The sequence below is a fragment of the Aedes aegypti genome, chromosome 2 (genome assembly GCF_002204515.2).
Source record: "Aedes aegypti strain LVP_AGWG chromosome 2, AaegL5.0 Primary Assembly, whole genome shotgun sequence".
Lineage (NCBI taxonomy): Eukaryota > Metazoa > Arthropoda > Insecta > Diptera > Culicidae > Aedes > Aedes aegypti.
The window spans coordinates 342999782-343015230 of NC_035108.1; the positions used below are offsets into that span (position 1 = coordinate 342999782).

A 15449-nucleotide genomic window follows, 5' to 3' on the forward strand; every position below is an offset into this window, starting at 1 on the left:
CACTCCTAGTGTTTGTCTTGATTTTTTTTAGCTTTCCCCAAACCATAAAGCTGACATGAGAATTCAACTGTTGCATGTTGCTTCCCTCGCAAGATAAGTGTTTTTTTTTTAAATTTTGATAGGGGGACACGGGGCAGTATGGACACCCTAAGGAATTTGCCTATTTTGACTGTAAAAACATGAATATTATACTGTTTTTTATGTGCAGTCAGCTTTTTAAAGTTCTTGAGCATTTGTTAAACATGGTTACATAATCAGGAAAAAAATATTTTGTTTTCAAAAGAAGGTTTAAAAAAGCTTATATTTGGTAGTCGCCATCAAGCTAGCGGGGCAAAGTGGACACCCCCATGGGGCAGTATGGACACCTCAAAGTTTATAGGAAAATTATTCTGCGATCGTTCTCAAAACCTCGAAAAATGAAGTACATATTCAGGAAACAATAGTGACAGGTCACTGTGCCACTGAAAACATGATTAACATCTATTTACGACATTTTTCGTAGAGATGCTTTCAATATTGCCTCCAGGTTAGTTTTAATCAAGAATTGACGATTTTCAACCGATTTGTGGTTCCACTTCATAATTATTGCATTGAATGCTAAATATTTTTGGATAATTTTGTGTTTGAAGTTATATTTCTTCCTCTTTGAAGTGCCAGCTCTACTTTGCACCCGGTGTCCATATTGCCCCAACAGTATAAGAAATTTCCATTTAAGTTTTTCAATGTCTTGAAGTACCAAAAAAAATCTACTATATTTTTGAATATTGCATAAATAATTGAAGATTCAATCAAGAGCTACATTATCGGTCAACTTGCAGTCATTTGCCTCTGAAACCTTATTTAGTGAGGTGTGAATGTTATAATTTTCGAACCAAATAAAATCATGATCAATTTTTCGATTTAAAATCAATGTTTTGAACATTTTTTCTGAAATTTTAGTGGTTAGTTTACTCTTCCGATAGACAACTGATATATTGTTTGCATTGAAAGTGTAAAAGTATTCGCCTATGCAAAGATACTGGGGGTGTCCATTCTGCCCCGGGTGTCCATACTGCCCCGGTACCCCTTCTTTTTCTTCTTCTTTCTGGCATTACGTCCCCACTGGGACAGAGCCTGCTTCTCAGCTTAGTAGCTTAGAGCACTTCCACAGTTATTAACTGAGAGCTTACTATGCCAATGACCATTTTTGCATGTGTATATCGTGTGGCAGGTACGAATATACTCTATGCCCTGGGAAGTCGAGAAAATTTCCAACCGAAAAGATCCTCGACCGGTGGGATTCGAACCCACGACCCTCAGCTTGGTCTTGCTGAATAACTGCGCGTTTACCGCTACGGCTATCTGGGCCCCTACAATTTCGAAATTGGATTCTGATCTGTTTTAACGTAAGGAAATAAGAAAACCATCAAAACGCCAAACATTTTTAAATGCTGGGATGTTCCATTTACTTAAATGCAACCTATCTTATTTGTTGGGCTTTTTCTGGTTTCGATTTATAGTGATGGTACCTTTCAAGTGGTCTCAGACATAAAAGAAAATTATAAGTTATTTTCATTCTTTCTGTCCTTGCCTGTAATGTTTAGTTTTATAGCCTAAATTTGAAGACATAGTTTTCCGATCTATATCAGGCGATTTTTTTTTAATTAGGTCGCCAACAAAATTAGATGGTCAATCAAATTTTGGTATCGTGATATTCGTTAATAGTTTAAGGCTTACGTTGCGGCAGAGGAAAGTTATTCAGAAAGATCAAGCTGAGGTTGGTAGAATTGAATACCGCCGGTTCAAAATTATTTCTGGTGACATATTTGACAACGTTTCAAAGCTAGAGTACTTACATACTTGTCAAACTATGAACGAATGCAAAAATGGTCGGTTGACATAGGCTCTCAGCTAATAACTGTAGAAATGCTCCTAGAACAGCTGAGAAGCAGGTTTTGTCCCAGTTGAGTCGTAACGCCGGCAAGAAAAAAAACATATTTGGTCCAAAGCTGTTTGAAGATGTCTATTAAAATAGTGTTTATGAAACCGAGGGAGTCGAGAATGTCCATGGTTAGCGTGACATAATGTATACTGCGCATCAATGAAAGGTCGTCGAAAATGAAAGATTTGGTTTTCCGGGTAATGGTGCATTCCGGTAAATGGTACATCCGGGTAAATGGTTTTTCCGGGTAATGGTACATTCCGGTAAATGGTCTTCCGGTAAATTGCATTCCGGGTAATGGTATTCCGGGTAATGGTATAGAATCAACCGAGCCAAGAATGTAATTTGTGCTCAGCATCAATGAAAGAAAATAAATATTGTACACAAATGTACTGAAGAAGGTCGTCGAAAATGGAAAATTTGGCTTTCCGGGTAATGGTGCATTCCGGTAAATGGTACATTCCGGTAAATGGTTTTTCCGGGTAATGGTACATTCCGGTAAGTGGTATTCCGGTAAATTGCATTCCTTCAATTCCGTATCAATTCGAACACTCAGATTTATGCTCTAAATCTTCCGTGCGTGATAAAAATGGTTGTGCTACTTTTCCCCGAATGTCGGTTCCCCGAATGTCGTTTCCCCGAACGCCAGTTCCCCGAATGCCAGTTCCCCGAATATCCCGTTCCCCCGAATAGCCCACTTCCCCGAAAAGTGTTTGGCACTCATATTTGTCATAGCTTTATACATTTCTGGGGGGTGAACGTACTGGTCATCAGATATGCACCCTTCTTTATTTGATTCGCCGTTCTTACGAGTTTTACCATCATCAGCATTTTTGGCAACATGTGTATAGTCGAGAATGACTAAATACCTCCTTCTTTTGATTGCTTATCGTTCTTCCTAATTCACCATCCAGCCACTGAAAACTAGTATAGCACCTATTTGAACTGCTACACTTTTCGGGGAAACGGGTCATTCGGGGAAATGGCATTCGGGGAAATGGGTCATTCGGGGAACTGGCGTTCGGGGAACCGACATTCGGGGAAACGACATTCGGGGAAAAGTAGCACAATCGATAAAAATTCATCGAAATTCGTTTTTTCTCAATAAAGGGCACGGTGTTCATTTTACCAACCCTGTTCATTTTTCCACCACTTCCCCTAAGTTTAATATTATAGTTTTTAAATACTGCACACTTAGTATTGCTTCCCTAGGTCAGCTATATGCATCTTAGTTTATGTAAGAATTTAACCAAAGTTCAGCTTCAACAAATTGCTAAATGTTGAGTAACTTATCACGATTTACTGATGTTTGACATTTATTTCCTGAGATCTCATTGAATTTTTATTATGACAACAATAGAATTTGTATTCCTGCAAATTTCAGATAAAATTAATTCTACATTAAAATTGTGTATTCCAGTAAAATTATTAATTTGATAGATTTGAGTACCCCTATCATAAATTATTTGTAGAAGCTCAGCACTCTGTAGCATTTAATACATAAGACATTTGATACATAAGTCCAAGGGCGATAACACAATATATAGGTCTCAAGGGGGCGAAATTCTGAGTAAGTCTGGGAAACATTGTCATACAACATTATTATTCCTTAGGCTGGAATAATCTAGAACTAGACAATTATGCTAATAATGTTTTGTACCATAGTACTATTGTGTCTCCAAGATTTTTTTTGATGAGCAAGACCTGCTTTTTATTGTCATGTGTCAACATTATGCTATACGACATGTATTCGATTATCGATTTTACATAGGTCAATTATGTAAATAATGAAATAATATTTCAAATAATTTTCTCGAACATCAAATTGATCAAACTGAGATATAAAAGATTCAGAGCTATTGAAATACACGATTAACAAATGCGAAAAATAATGAAAAGTCCTTTATACTCAAATTCCAAAGGGCGGAAAGATGACAAAGAGTATTTTCCTACTTTTTAATTACGATTCGTGATTTATGGCTAACCTGCCGAGTGGAAGTTTGAACAAATACCGTCAAACTTAACATTACATCGACTTTGCAATTGGATTAAATGGACAAATTGATGTGAAATTTGCAAAAAAGTTAAACATCTTCTCGGTGAAAATCGAACTCACGACTCCCTGTTTACTTGATAGAGAGCGTTACCCCTACACCACGAGAAGACTCATGGACGCAGAAGTTAACCTGAATTTGATTTCAACTCAATAATCACGTGGTCCTCTTTCCCAAAGCGCACTTCTTTCGGAAGAATTAGATGCCGATCCAAACACAACGTTTTCTATTGTATATACATGCCTAGCCGAGAGCGCATTATTCATTAGGTATTGAAAGACCAGCTGGATTAGATTTGTATGGTGCGGGCTTCCAATAGGTCGCGACGTTCTCAAACGACCGGTTACGGAACATGAGTCCGATTCTTGATAAATACCTTTTAAGTATGATTCGTGGTTCACGGCTACCCAACCGAGTATTTTTAGAAAATGTGAAATGTTATAAGTTCGTCATTGTAAAGTGCTCGTTTAGTTAAAAAAAAATCAAGTAAAAATTTGAAGTCTGTACGTGGACGCAAGTGGTCCCTCAACGGCCCTGAAGGTAGATGACATCGCAAAATCGTGCTCGCCACAACATGCGTCATAATAACAGTTATGTTTAAAATATACGCAGGTATAACATCTCAAATTTCCACATTTGAAATTATGTCCACGGAATTATTATAGTTACTCCTCTGTGAAGTGGGTTGCTGGCGGTCGGTCCTCCGTTCAGTCGGTCGGTGGCTGTTTCTCACATGTTTCACAAGAATCCGCACATGTGCTCACGATTTCACACTTTGTCTTACTTCTGTTATTACTCTGCGACTCTGACTACCGCGTTGTTGCTCTCTGTATATTACTCCGATTCGGATATGCTCCTCTGTCGTTTCTGTGCCCGAAGCACCGTCATTACCTAAAGATCTTCGTTTCATCCGGCGCGCATTTTCATTAATGGATTAATTATGACGGCCGTCCGTCCTGTGGTACTTGCATTATGCTAGCTGGCGAACGAGAGTGCCGATGATGTTCCCTTCTTCCTGTTTCCTTTCCAAGGCAAAAATCCCGAGCGTTGCGCTTTTTATGTGGTTAATTGTCAAATGATGAGAAATTTTCGCTTCTTTTGAAGGTGGTGTTCGTTCCATTTTTCACTTAGCGAAGAAGGATCGACGAGATCGATTCGAAGCGAGCTAACGATGATGACGGCTACGACGACGACTGGACTGGGCCACAGCGGGTTCACACATGTTGCTTCCGATGTATTTTCGGTTGTTGGAACGGAAGACCTTGAATGAATGCACATAACTTTTTGGCAAGCGGTTTTATTTGGGCAATGAACGGTAGGGCAAGTGTACCATTAGTGGTGCACCTAAGGGAAAACTGCTAAAACATGGTGATAAAACCATGAAATATATGATTTTAATGTATCAATCGATAGATCTCAAATCCTCCTATCACTCAAATGTATAAAAATCACGATTAATTTAAAATTTCACTGCAAAAAGCCTTGCACCAATAATAGGAACACTGTTCCTTTAGTGGAGGTATGTTTTAAGAATGGTTCCTTTAGTGGCGCAAACCATTGATTTCTTATGGGACCCTCCACTATGGGTACTGATGCACCACTATAGGTGCAAAGGAGCAAAAAAATTAAGCAAAATAATTGTTTTAAATTGTTTTTCGGTTAAAAATCATGGATATTATTCGATTACTCGCATCATTTTCAAATCTTACATCATAGAAAAATATCACATAATCATTTATTAGTGCGAAACATGCTAAAACACACTACCTCCACTATTGGAGCTACCTCCACTAAGGGAGCGTTTGCCCTAGTCGGTTTCTGTTTTTGAGACAGAAATAAAAACTAACAGATGCATTTGTGATGATTTTCATTATATGTTTCATTTTGCTTCAGATGTCGATTTATACTGTATTTTAACTATTTTCTTCTTATTTCAGGGGCAACTGTCGTATCCTGGCGTGTTAACAATCAAGAGCAGCTTTTTGTCAGGTATGTTTAATTACACTGTTTAAAAATGAATGAACAAAAACTTATTCAGTGAACTACGACAGATTCTAAGTCTGGTCCAGTTTACTTACATCAAGTTAATAGATGTACTATCATTAATTACTCAGTTGTTTTACAACAAAGCCCAAGTTTCTTTTTTTTTCCAAATGGACACATAGGCCTTTTCCAAAATTACTACTTTAAGCCTGTGTATAAATGGGTCACAAAATTACATCATAGAATATTTGATGCTTTGAGAAATCCTTGGAAACATTTTCGCTTTTAAATTATAAAATTTATCGTTTAGGAACCTCTGAAACCCAAATGAAAACTTTTTAAGGACCTCAGGACCGCCTTTGGGAAGGTATGAACACCTTGAAAACACATAGGATTTCTTTTATTTCCAGCCACTGCAAGTAGTGTTTAGATCTACAGTGACATCACCCACTCTTACCTAGCTTTTGCAAGTGAACATTTTTATAATTGAACTGTATATGTAGACTGAGCTGTATGCTATTTCAAATATTTTTTAGATGTAACTTCTTTTGTAAACTGTTGTTGACAAAATACAGAATTGTTAACAAACTACTTTCACTAAAATTTTGTCAACACTCAATTGAAAGCCAGGCATAATAATTGCCCATCCATTCTAATTCTAATCATTTTGAGCTTGGATGTGAAACTTAGATCTTTCGTGGTGGAATCCATAAGTAAATTCTAGCATATTTGCTATGTGACTCTTGATTTTACACCCTCTTCCGAACCATGTCAGTCATTGACTGAATTGAATACAAAATAAAATTCTTCCCTTTACCACTCAAATCATTAATATTTTCGGTGAGATTTTCGACTGACATACGTCGTAGTGATGTTTGGTCGATTTCTGCAAAGATTATTCACGGATATCTGACATGGTTTTCGGAAAGTTCCTAGACAATTTTTGTAACGCAGATAATTGGTAGATTGCAGAGATGTTCCTTAGTGGGTACCTGACAATATCTTGTATTTATTTTTTTTTTTTTTTGACGAAATCTTCTCGGTTTTGTGTTCTACCCCTCTACTAGCATCATCATATTTTCATCACAAAAATCATTCATATCGCAATAACTATTTTTTTATATATTTTGCACCATTTTTCCACAAGATCTTAATAACTCTAATTCTTCTAGAATTTCTGTCGATTTCGATCATCGGGCATCTTAATCCGGAGATATTCCGAAATTCCTTGGGGGACCGACACATAGCCATAACCCACGTAAATATATCAGGCTACAGAATTTTCCTCTTATTCGGATATTCGCTTTTCGAAACAATGCTTTGAGTCCGTTGTGAAAAAAGAGATCTTGAAAACTTCAAAAACACCATTTTTAAATTTTGAGATTTTTGGAAGCAATTCAATTGATTTGTATATCAGGAGCTAAACCGATGAGAATATCTTGGCGATTTGCTGACGGATTTTTTGTTGGATTGTACCCTAGTAGGAGGGCGTATCTTATTTTCGGCACTATTGATTCATTTTGGCAAGAGATATTCTGAAAGTTACCCGATTATTATAATAATTATTATTTGCTTTATTTTTTTTTTTTTTACATGAAAAATTATAAAAATTTCCTAAAAAAATGAAATTTTTATATTTTTTTGTGTAAAAAAAATATCAGAGTTTTATATTTTTTTTGAAAAGTTGAAAGCTTAAGCTTTCATTCCACAAAAAAGATTGAAAATCGGCTGAGCTGTTCAAAAGTTATGATTTTTTTACATGAAATTTTTTTACATGAAATGCGCTGAGACCTACTGTGTGTGCCGATAAAAAATGACTGAACGTAATTTTTTTTAACTTTCAAGAAAAAATGAGAACAGCAATACCCCTCTTTGTCCCAAGGCCTTCAAAACACAAAAAACGAAAATTTTTGGCTTTCTTTCAAGTAAAAAATAAACAATTTTTGTGAATTTTTTCTTGAAAACTCAAAATCTTTAGCTTTCATTTCGTCCAAGAAAATTGAAAATCGGTCAAGCGGTTCAAAAGTTATAGTATTTTAAAAAATAAAAATTTTGCAAATCGCTATTTTTCTGGTCACCCCGTTTTGGAAATGGTCACCCTAATCAAAAAATACAAAATCACGTGTATCCTTATTTCGGATAAGGAACAAAATAGCAAATTTTCACGGAATTCGGTGACCCATTAGATCGTTTTTTCATGGAATGGCTGAGTTTCAAGGATTGCAACAGTAATTCTATAAAACTACTCTAACTGAACATAGGCAAGATAATAAAGTTGCTTCTAAAACTTATTATCATGCACCTGTTAAAGGCATCAATACTTTCATTTATGCTTGAAGAAACAAAATAAAAATACTTTTTTAACTAGAACAATTAGAATACCTGCTGGGAGAGGATTAAACTAAGGCGGAATATAAGTAGTTGTAAGATGTAGATTATTTGCTGATGCAAAATTGGTATCACTAAAATCGACCATTTATCAAAATATACTTACTAAATTGAAAAATATGAGGACCCTTAAAATATGAGGAATTTACACGGAGAAGAATTTATGTTTGTTGAGATGTTATATCTGTTGAGAATCCCATTGATTATTTGTCCAGACGAATTAACTATATTTTAAGGTTGTTTTAGAGATAACAATAAATATTGTTGATTGCACAATATATTGTTCAAAATAACTTTACCGTATAGTTGTTAGCAACTGTATTTTTTATTGAATTTACAAACGTCAAACGTCAAAATTAAACTATATTTTATTTGACTCAAAGCAAATATAGTTGAGTATAGAATATTTTGCAATGTTTACGCAGCAGTTTGCTCTGCTTTATCGACATATCCAAAAAGATTCATAGCTGCTTTATCGACTTAAAAAACGAATGGAAAAATCAAAACAAAGTGCAAACCTAGACTTGATACATGGTCTCCTGCGTGAGTGCCGGTTATCTTGTCACCTACACTATTTCTCTCAAGTTAGAAGTGAGTAGTTTTGTGTGCATGACTTGAAGTCAAAAGATGTAAATGTTTTCGGATATTGGTAGTTAGTAAGATTATGATTAAAATAAGCACAAGTGGAAAAAAGAATCAATGAAGTGTGTCTATTTAATTTGACGGTAAACTAGGTGTTGAAGTGAATAGTTTTTCTTTCGAAACAACTATTTGTGCGTAAGTAAATGTAATCAATGGGATATTAATCTCAACATACATAAATTCTTCTCCGTGCTTATAGAAGACCCCTTAAAACCTCTAAAATTGCCTAAGAGCCCGGAAAATTTCTAAAAACTCTTGATGACCCCAAATGTTAACAGTTTGGTGACCTCCTATAACTTCCAAAAACTTATTGAGAAGCCCTGAAAACCGTTCAGAACATTATTGGGACCCCTTTTCAAATCTTTGGGAGTCATTGCAGATTCCTAGTTAATGCCCATCGATAATGCCCCTTTGATTTTTTTTTGAGAAAATGCTTTATTATTTTTTGTTTGCTCCAGGGAATCCTTCAGGATTTTATCTTGAGATTCCTATAGAGTTTTCTCGACTATTCTGCACGAAATACGTCAAGGATTTCTTCATGAAAGTTCCAAAGATTACAATAGTCTATGATTTCTTCTAATGACTCTTCCAAAAATTATGGTTTTGTTAGCATACCCTTCGTTTACGCGTTACGGAGCCGAAATTGAAGAAATTATATAATTTAAACTTTTTTATGATACGACAATCGTATCTAGTAACTGCATGCTATCGAATTGAAACTATTTGATTTTATTTTTACTAAGAAATATAGGAAGAAGATCTTCGAAGTATTGCTACAAAAATTCTGTAAAGAAATCTTTTTGCATTATTTCCACGGCGCTTCATTTAGCGATATTATTTAATAAAAATAGCCACCAAAATTTAAAACGCCAAATATTTCACATACTTATTCTACACCTCTGGGTAGATTTTTAAGTCGAAATTTTGAGTTACGCCCATTTATAAGCGCTGTCAAAATATTTGATTTTTTGTACATTAACAAAGTGTTTAAATATCGGGAACTGTTTTGAAATGTTTCCTAATACATACAATCATTATAAACTATGAAGAAATAACAAAATTAAATGTTTTTATACAGGCTCAAGCGCTATGAGGCATAACGGAGCCGATTTAATTTTCATTTACTTACAAACTTCATTTATCGACATAACAATCTAAATAGTTTGAAGATACATTCGGGTATTCGAAACAAAATTCTCAAATGAACTTACTTAGTACATGTTGTGAGCGTAATGATTTTTTCAAAGAATTAAGACTCACTTAGGGTAAACAACTTCTTGGAAATCTCCATGGAACGCATTTCGCTTGGTTTATTTTTGGTCGAGCTGTGTATGATTGCTTACATGCCAAGATGGAGCTCACTTTGGCTATTGGTATGGAAAACGATGATTTACTTTTAATGCAATTAGCAATACAAAGTTTATACAAAAATCTAGCTTCTGTAAATAGGTATACACAATTTAAATTTTAAATGTCCAAAGCAATCTTCAGTATATGCGCCATTCAAACCCAAGATGTATGTTAGATCAGCCTGTCAACAAAATAGATCACCTCACAAGATATGGGTCCACGGAACAAAACACAAACTGAATGCAAAAAAATCATTAGTTTCTTTGTTTTAAGTTTTCTTCGCATTTGGTTAAGATATTATCACGCTAGCTTTTGAACATACGAGCTAGCAATTTTGTAAATATTTCGTCATCGTGCTACACCGCCGCACGAACTTATGATATACATTGGATGGAATTTGGTAACGAAAACGGATTTTTTCACTTCTAATCAGATAAGAATGTCGCATTGTCTTTCGTTTCAAAATAAGGAAGGAAAAACTTTATTGAAAAATGATTATTATTTTTTATTTGGAACGCTTCAATGTCACATACGCTAAGTGTTGGGAGAAACTCTCAGCATTCAAAAAATCATGAATAAATTGGCTCATCTGTTTGATTCATTGTCCCATATTTCCACAGTTAACTTACACAAAGCAACGAATTATTGTTAGTCTGGCAGAATTATAGTCATCCTTTCTAACGTAAACAGCAGCATTCGGGTTTCACATGTTTTTTACGGGTTTGACGGCATGAGTGTGATTGAGTAATTTTGCACAAACAACTCAAGCATGAGATTTTCGAGCCTCTTATGAGTTTTCTCTCACAGGAAAGCCCGTTGATTGAGATTTGAGTGTGAATCTGTCAACACTGCATGCATTTATATTTTAAAAACCAAAAAATATAATCTCTTTACTCTGCTGTGTTGTGAGCAACTGAAATTCGCATAACTCTCGATTGATTTGTCAATCACCCATCTAAGCAATAAAAAAAAAATGGATGAGTTGGCTCATCTGTTTGACTCATTGTCTCGTATTTCCACAGCTTACTCACACAAAGCAATAATTCTAGGAAGAATTATATTAATCCTTTCTAAGGTAAACCACAACATTGGGGTTTCACTATGTTTTTACGGGCTTTACGATGGAATCATTTTTGACAGTGTCAGTATGATTGAGTGGTTTTGCGCGAAAAACTCAAGTATGAAATTTTCGAAGCACATCTCTAATGAGTTTGCTCTCGCGAGAGATCTCATTGATTTGAGTGTGGATCTATCAACCCTGCTTTCTAGCGTTACGTCCTGACTGGGACAGAGCATATTTTTCAGATTTAAGTTCTTGTGAACATTTTAAGAGTTATCAACTGAGATCATATTTTGCCCATTGACCAGTTTTGCGTTCGTACATTCCCGAGCAAAATTTTGGGTTCACCCCTCAAAAACTTACAAAAGTGTTTTGTCTATATCTTTGTGATTACACATCCCATTGAAACTCTCTTTTCTGCATTCGAAAGGCAATGAATTATTCTTATTTCGTAGGTATTTTGACAAAAATATTGTTTGATTTTTTTTCACTAAATTTTTACTTAAACTAGTGACATTTTTTTTCTAAAAAATGAAGAAAACAGGGCTTTTTTCTTAGAATTGAATTGACTCGTTACCCGACTGCTAGTTTTTCGGATGATCCCTTTTCCCAAATTCAATTTCCTCGCAATGTGAAGCAGTTCAAAACAGTACTTTAGTTACATGATAGTGAACTAAAAAGAACGATAAGCAAATCAAAAGAAGGGGATAATTCATCATTATCGATGCCGAGGACGGCGAAACTCAAAAGAGCCACTGATCAAACTAAGATGACCGGTTCATTCACCACCCTGATACGCTGGAAGTCATATATGAGTGTCAAATAATTTTCGGAGAGATAGGATATTCAAGGAAACGGAGTATTTGGAGAATTGGCATCCGGAGAAGTGACATTCAGGAAAACGATATTCGAGGAAGAGTAGCAAACATTGAGATAGTTCTACTTCTCCCTGAATTTAATTTCTCCGAACGCCATTTCCGTGTAAGGTAAAAATGTGTAATACGCCCCTTCTTAAGGAAATACTGTTCTATCGCAGTAGCAAATGCATCACTTCTATAGTTTTTTATGTCAAGGTGTTCCTTATTTAATTAGTCGTGCTCTGCACGCAACTTTCTCTTTCAGGGTTGCTTGCAAAAAGTGTACAAGATGTTTTTTAGTAAACGTTCCCAATGTTTACGTATCAAAACAACCCGGGCAATATGCCCCACCCATAGAAAAAAGGTCCACGGCGTTGTAGAAATGTTTCCATCGAAAATTCCACCACTTGCTAAGTTTACAAGGGTCTATAAGCATTCGTCTTCCGGTAAAAGTTTTTGTAATAAGTACTATAGTAAAGAATGGGTTTCATTCACCCTGAGGCTTGCTTATCAGAAGCAAAATTTGAAACCAAAAACCTGATTTTCGATATTTTCAGATTTTCTATTGATTGTTTATACATATACATATATAGGCGCAACAATTTTTTTTTCGCGAATATTTAAGATATGCAATCATATTTACGTGTAAAAGAAGCTTCAATCCCGTGAAAATAAAGAGGGGCATTTGCCCCGCTGGGGCGTATTACACCGAGTCACCCTACGACATTTTTTCCTTAATGATCGTTTTCTCCGAACGAACCTTTTCCCCGAATGAACCGATTCCTCGAAAAGCGATCCAGTTGGAAAAGGTGCTAGAACTGTCGCTTGTGACCGTGTGTAATCAAAAGAAAGAGATATTTGGTCATTCTTGACCAAAAACATATTGCCAAAGTTTTCGAGGACGGTTCAACTCAACCGGTTCATTCACCACCCTTAAATATGTGAAATTAAGCCAATTATAAGCGCCAATTTTTTTTCGGAGATATGGACTGTTTGGAAAAACTGGATATTCATGAAACTGGTATTTGGGCAACTGACTTATAGGAAAGGACTTTTGGACAAATGTAGCACAACCTTTTATTAGGCTCTCTGTGATTATTAGCTAACAGATAGATTGTAGTTATGCGAAACAATTGTTATACCAAATATTCTTTAACACGATTACTCCATTTGTTTTCAAATAGCTACTTAAATTGCAACGGTTCTGACTGGAGAATTATCTGGGAATGAATCCTCCGGTCGGAGCTAAGTAATATTGTAGAATATCGGAACATTATATACAAATATTGAATAATTTCGCCTCAGTTGCAATTTCGATTAAAAGGTTTAGACTTATTGCTACAATGAATCGCTCCAGCTCCTCTACTAAGTTCATACATTGACTGGTATTGTGCTAAAGTAACTGTGCCACGACACGAGCCCATGCCAAATTGTGAAAACAAGGCTGCAACATTTTTCAAAAGATAAAACCAATATGTTATGTCGGGCGACTTCCGGTGAATGTAATAATGGTATCTGCTCGGGCAACCTGACGGACACCGTCTGACCAAGCATTATCACTTAGTTCCAGTGTATACTAGCTTACCTGCTGCATCATCATCATCGTCATCAGTAGGTATGGCTAAGCCGAAAAAAATAATTGTCGATTTGAATGGTACTGCTGGCCCCATTCGCTCTCGCACGCAACTACGCAGCGTCATCTCGCTGAAAGCCTATTAAATTTTCGCTTCCCGTTGTCTCCCCGTGTCTTTGCCATAGAGCACGAACTCTTATTCCCGCATGATAAAAGCTAATAAATTTTTGTGCTTCAGCATAAATAATTAGACAAGTGACGAGAGTTGGTAGGTAACACGACTATTCACCTTCGTTTCGTTACTGTGAAATGGTACCGTGATGATGATGGTTGTTTGCCTCCCCGTAGACACATACGATATGCCACGTGTCGCGTGAAATGATGGTGGACGAGTGACAGAAAAAAAAACTCAGCAGTTTGGAATGAACAGCATCCCGTCGTCGTCATTAAAGGCTGATCGGAAAATAGGCGATTCGACGCTGCTGACGGTTGGACAGGTGTAAAAACTTGACACTCTTCGTCGGGCGTCATCACCACCACAAGTCATCACGCGTGCGATGGGCTCGTTGATGACCGGACTCGTCAATTATCTCCAATAAATGATAGTAAAATTGATCGCCTAGTTGTTTATCCATTATGGATACAGCATGTACCTATGATTACAGTGAGCTGAGATAAAAAAAAATATGTTCCGGCTTGCACTGGTATCGAAATGCGGTGTACTGAATGAATGACCTTTATCCACAGGACATAAACAAGGTTTAGGGGAAGACTAGGTAAGACCCGCCTAAGAAACCTAATTCATATATAAAAATCAAGAATCAATAAATCCTTTCCCAACGCAGCATGTCGTTTTTTGAAGCCTTAGGCATGATAAAACAATTTCACAGGTGTTGTATTTGTAAAAACTTATTTATTTCTTGAAGCTTGAAAACGTGATTTCTTATCGCGATTATTTTAAGCGATGGGGTAAAACCGCCCACCCACGGTGTAAAAGCGACCACCACGATTTTCGTCCACAATTTTGCGAAAAAATATTTCAATTCATTTTGATTCTAGAAACTATGTTTTATGAATTCTACATTAATAAACTTGGATGTTGAATCAATTTGTTGATCAATTAATTCTTAAAACTTAGATATATACCTTTTAAAATATACATTTTATTTATTTATCAACAGTGGCCGGTTTTACCCCGCTTGTGCAATTTTCACAATTAGAACCTTATTTCGAAGTTAAACTTTTAGAATTCATATTCTAGTTCACTGAAGCATATTTCATATTTCTGTGAATGCATGGGCGGGTAATTTGCAGTGTTTTTCCCTTTCTAATTCTTTATATCTGTCAAATTTAGATCAAATACAATATCGACTGGCAAAAACTTTGGTTTTTATGTTTCTCATGAAAAAAAAAAATGTAAATAACACCCCAAAAACGTCCGAATGACAAAAATAGTGTGTTTAAGCCAAGCCCTTGGTAAATTGTCAACAAATCCGCCGTATTCATTCCAAACTAAAGGTGCTCCGTCTTAACCCAACGGCCGCTCTTACCCCATTTTACCCTAATAGATCTAATTGATTTGTGAGTACCTCCACCATTTTTCAACTTTCCTTGATACTAT

General features: G+C 35.9%; 1 protein-coding gene across 1 annotated transcript in view; it reads left to right on the forward strand.

Annotated features, from left to right (window-relative positions):
• Positions 1–15449, forward strand: part of LOC5579488 (glucose-6-phosphate 1-epimerase) — a 176046-nt gene that overhangs the window by 63240 nt on the left and 97357 nt on the right. Inside the window, exon 2 of the mRNA XM_021846144.1 lies at positions 5913–5964. Coding sequence (XP_021701836.1) covers positions 5913–5964 — 52 coding nt within the window. The remainder of the gene's footprint in view (positions 1–5912; positions 5965–15449) is intronic.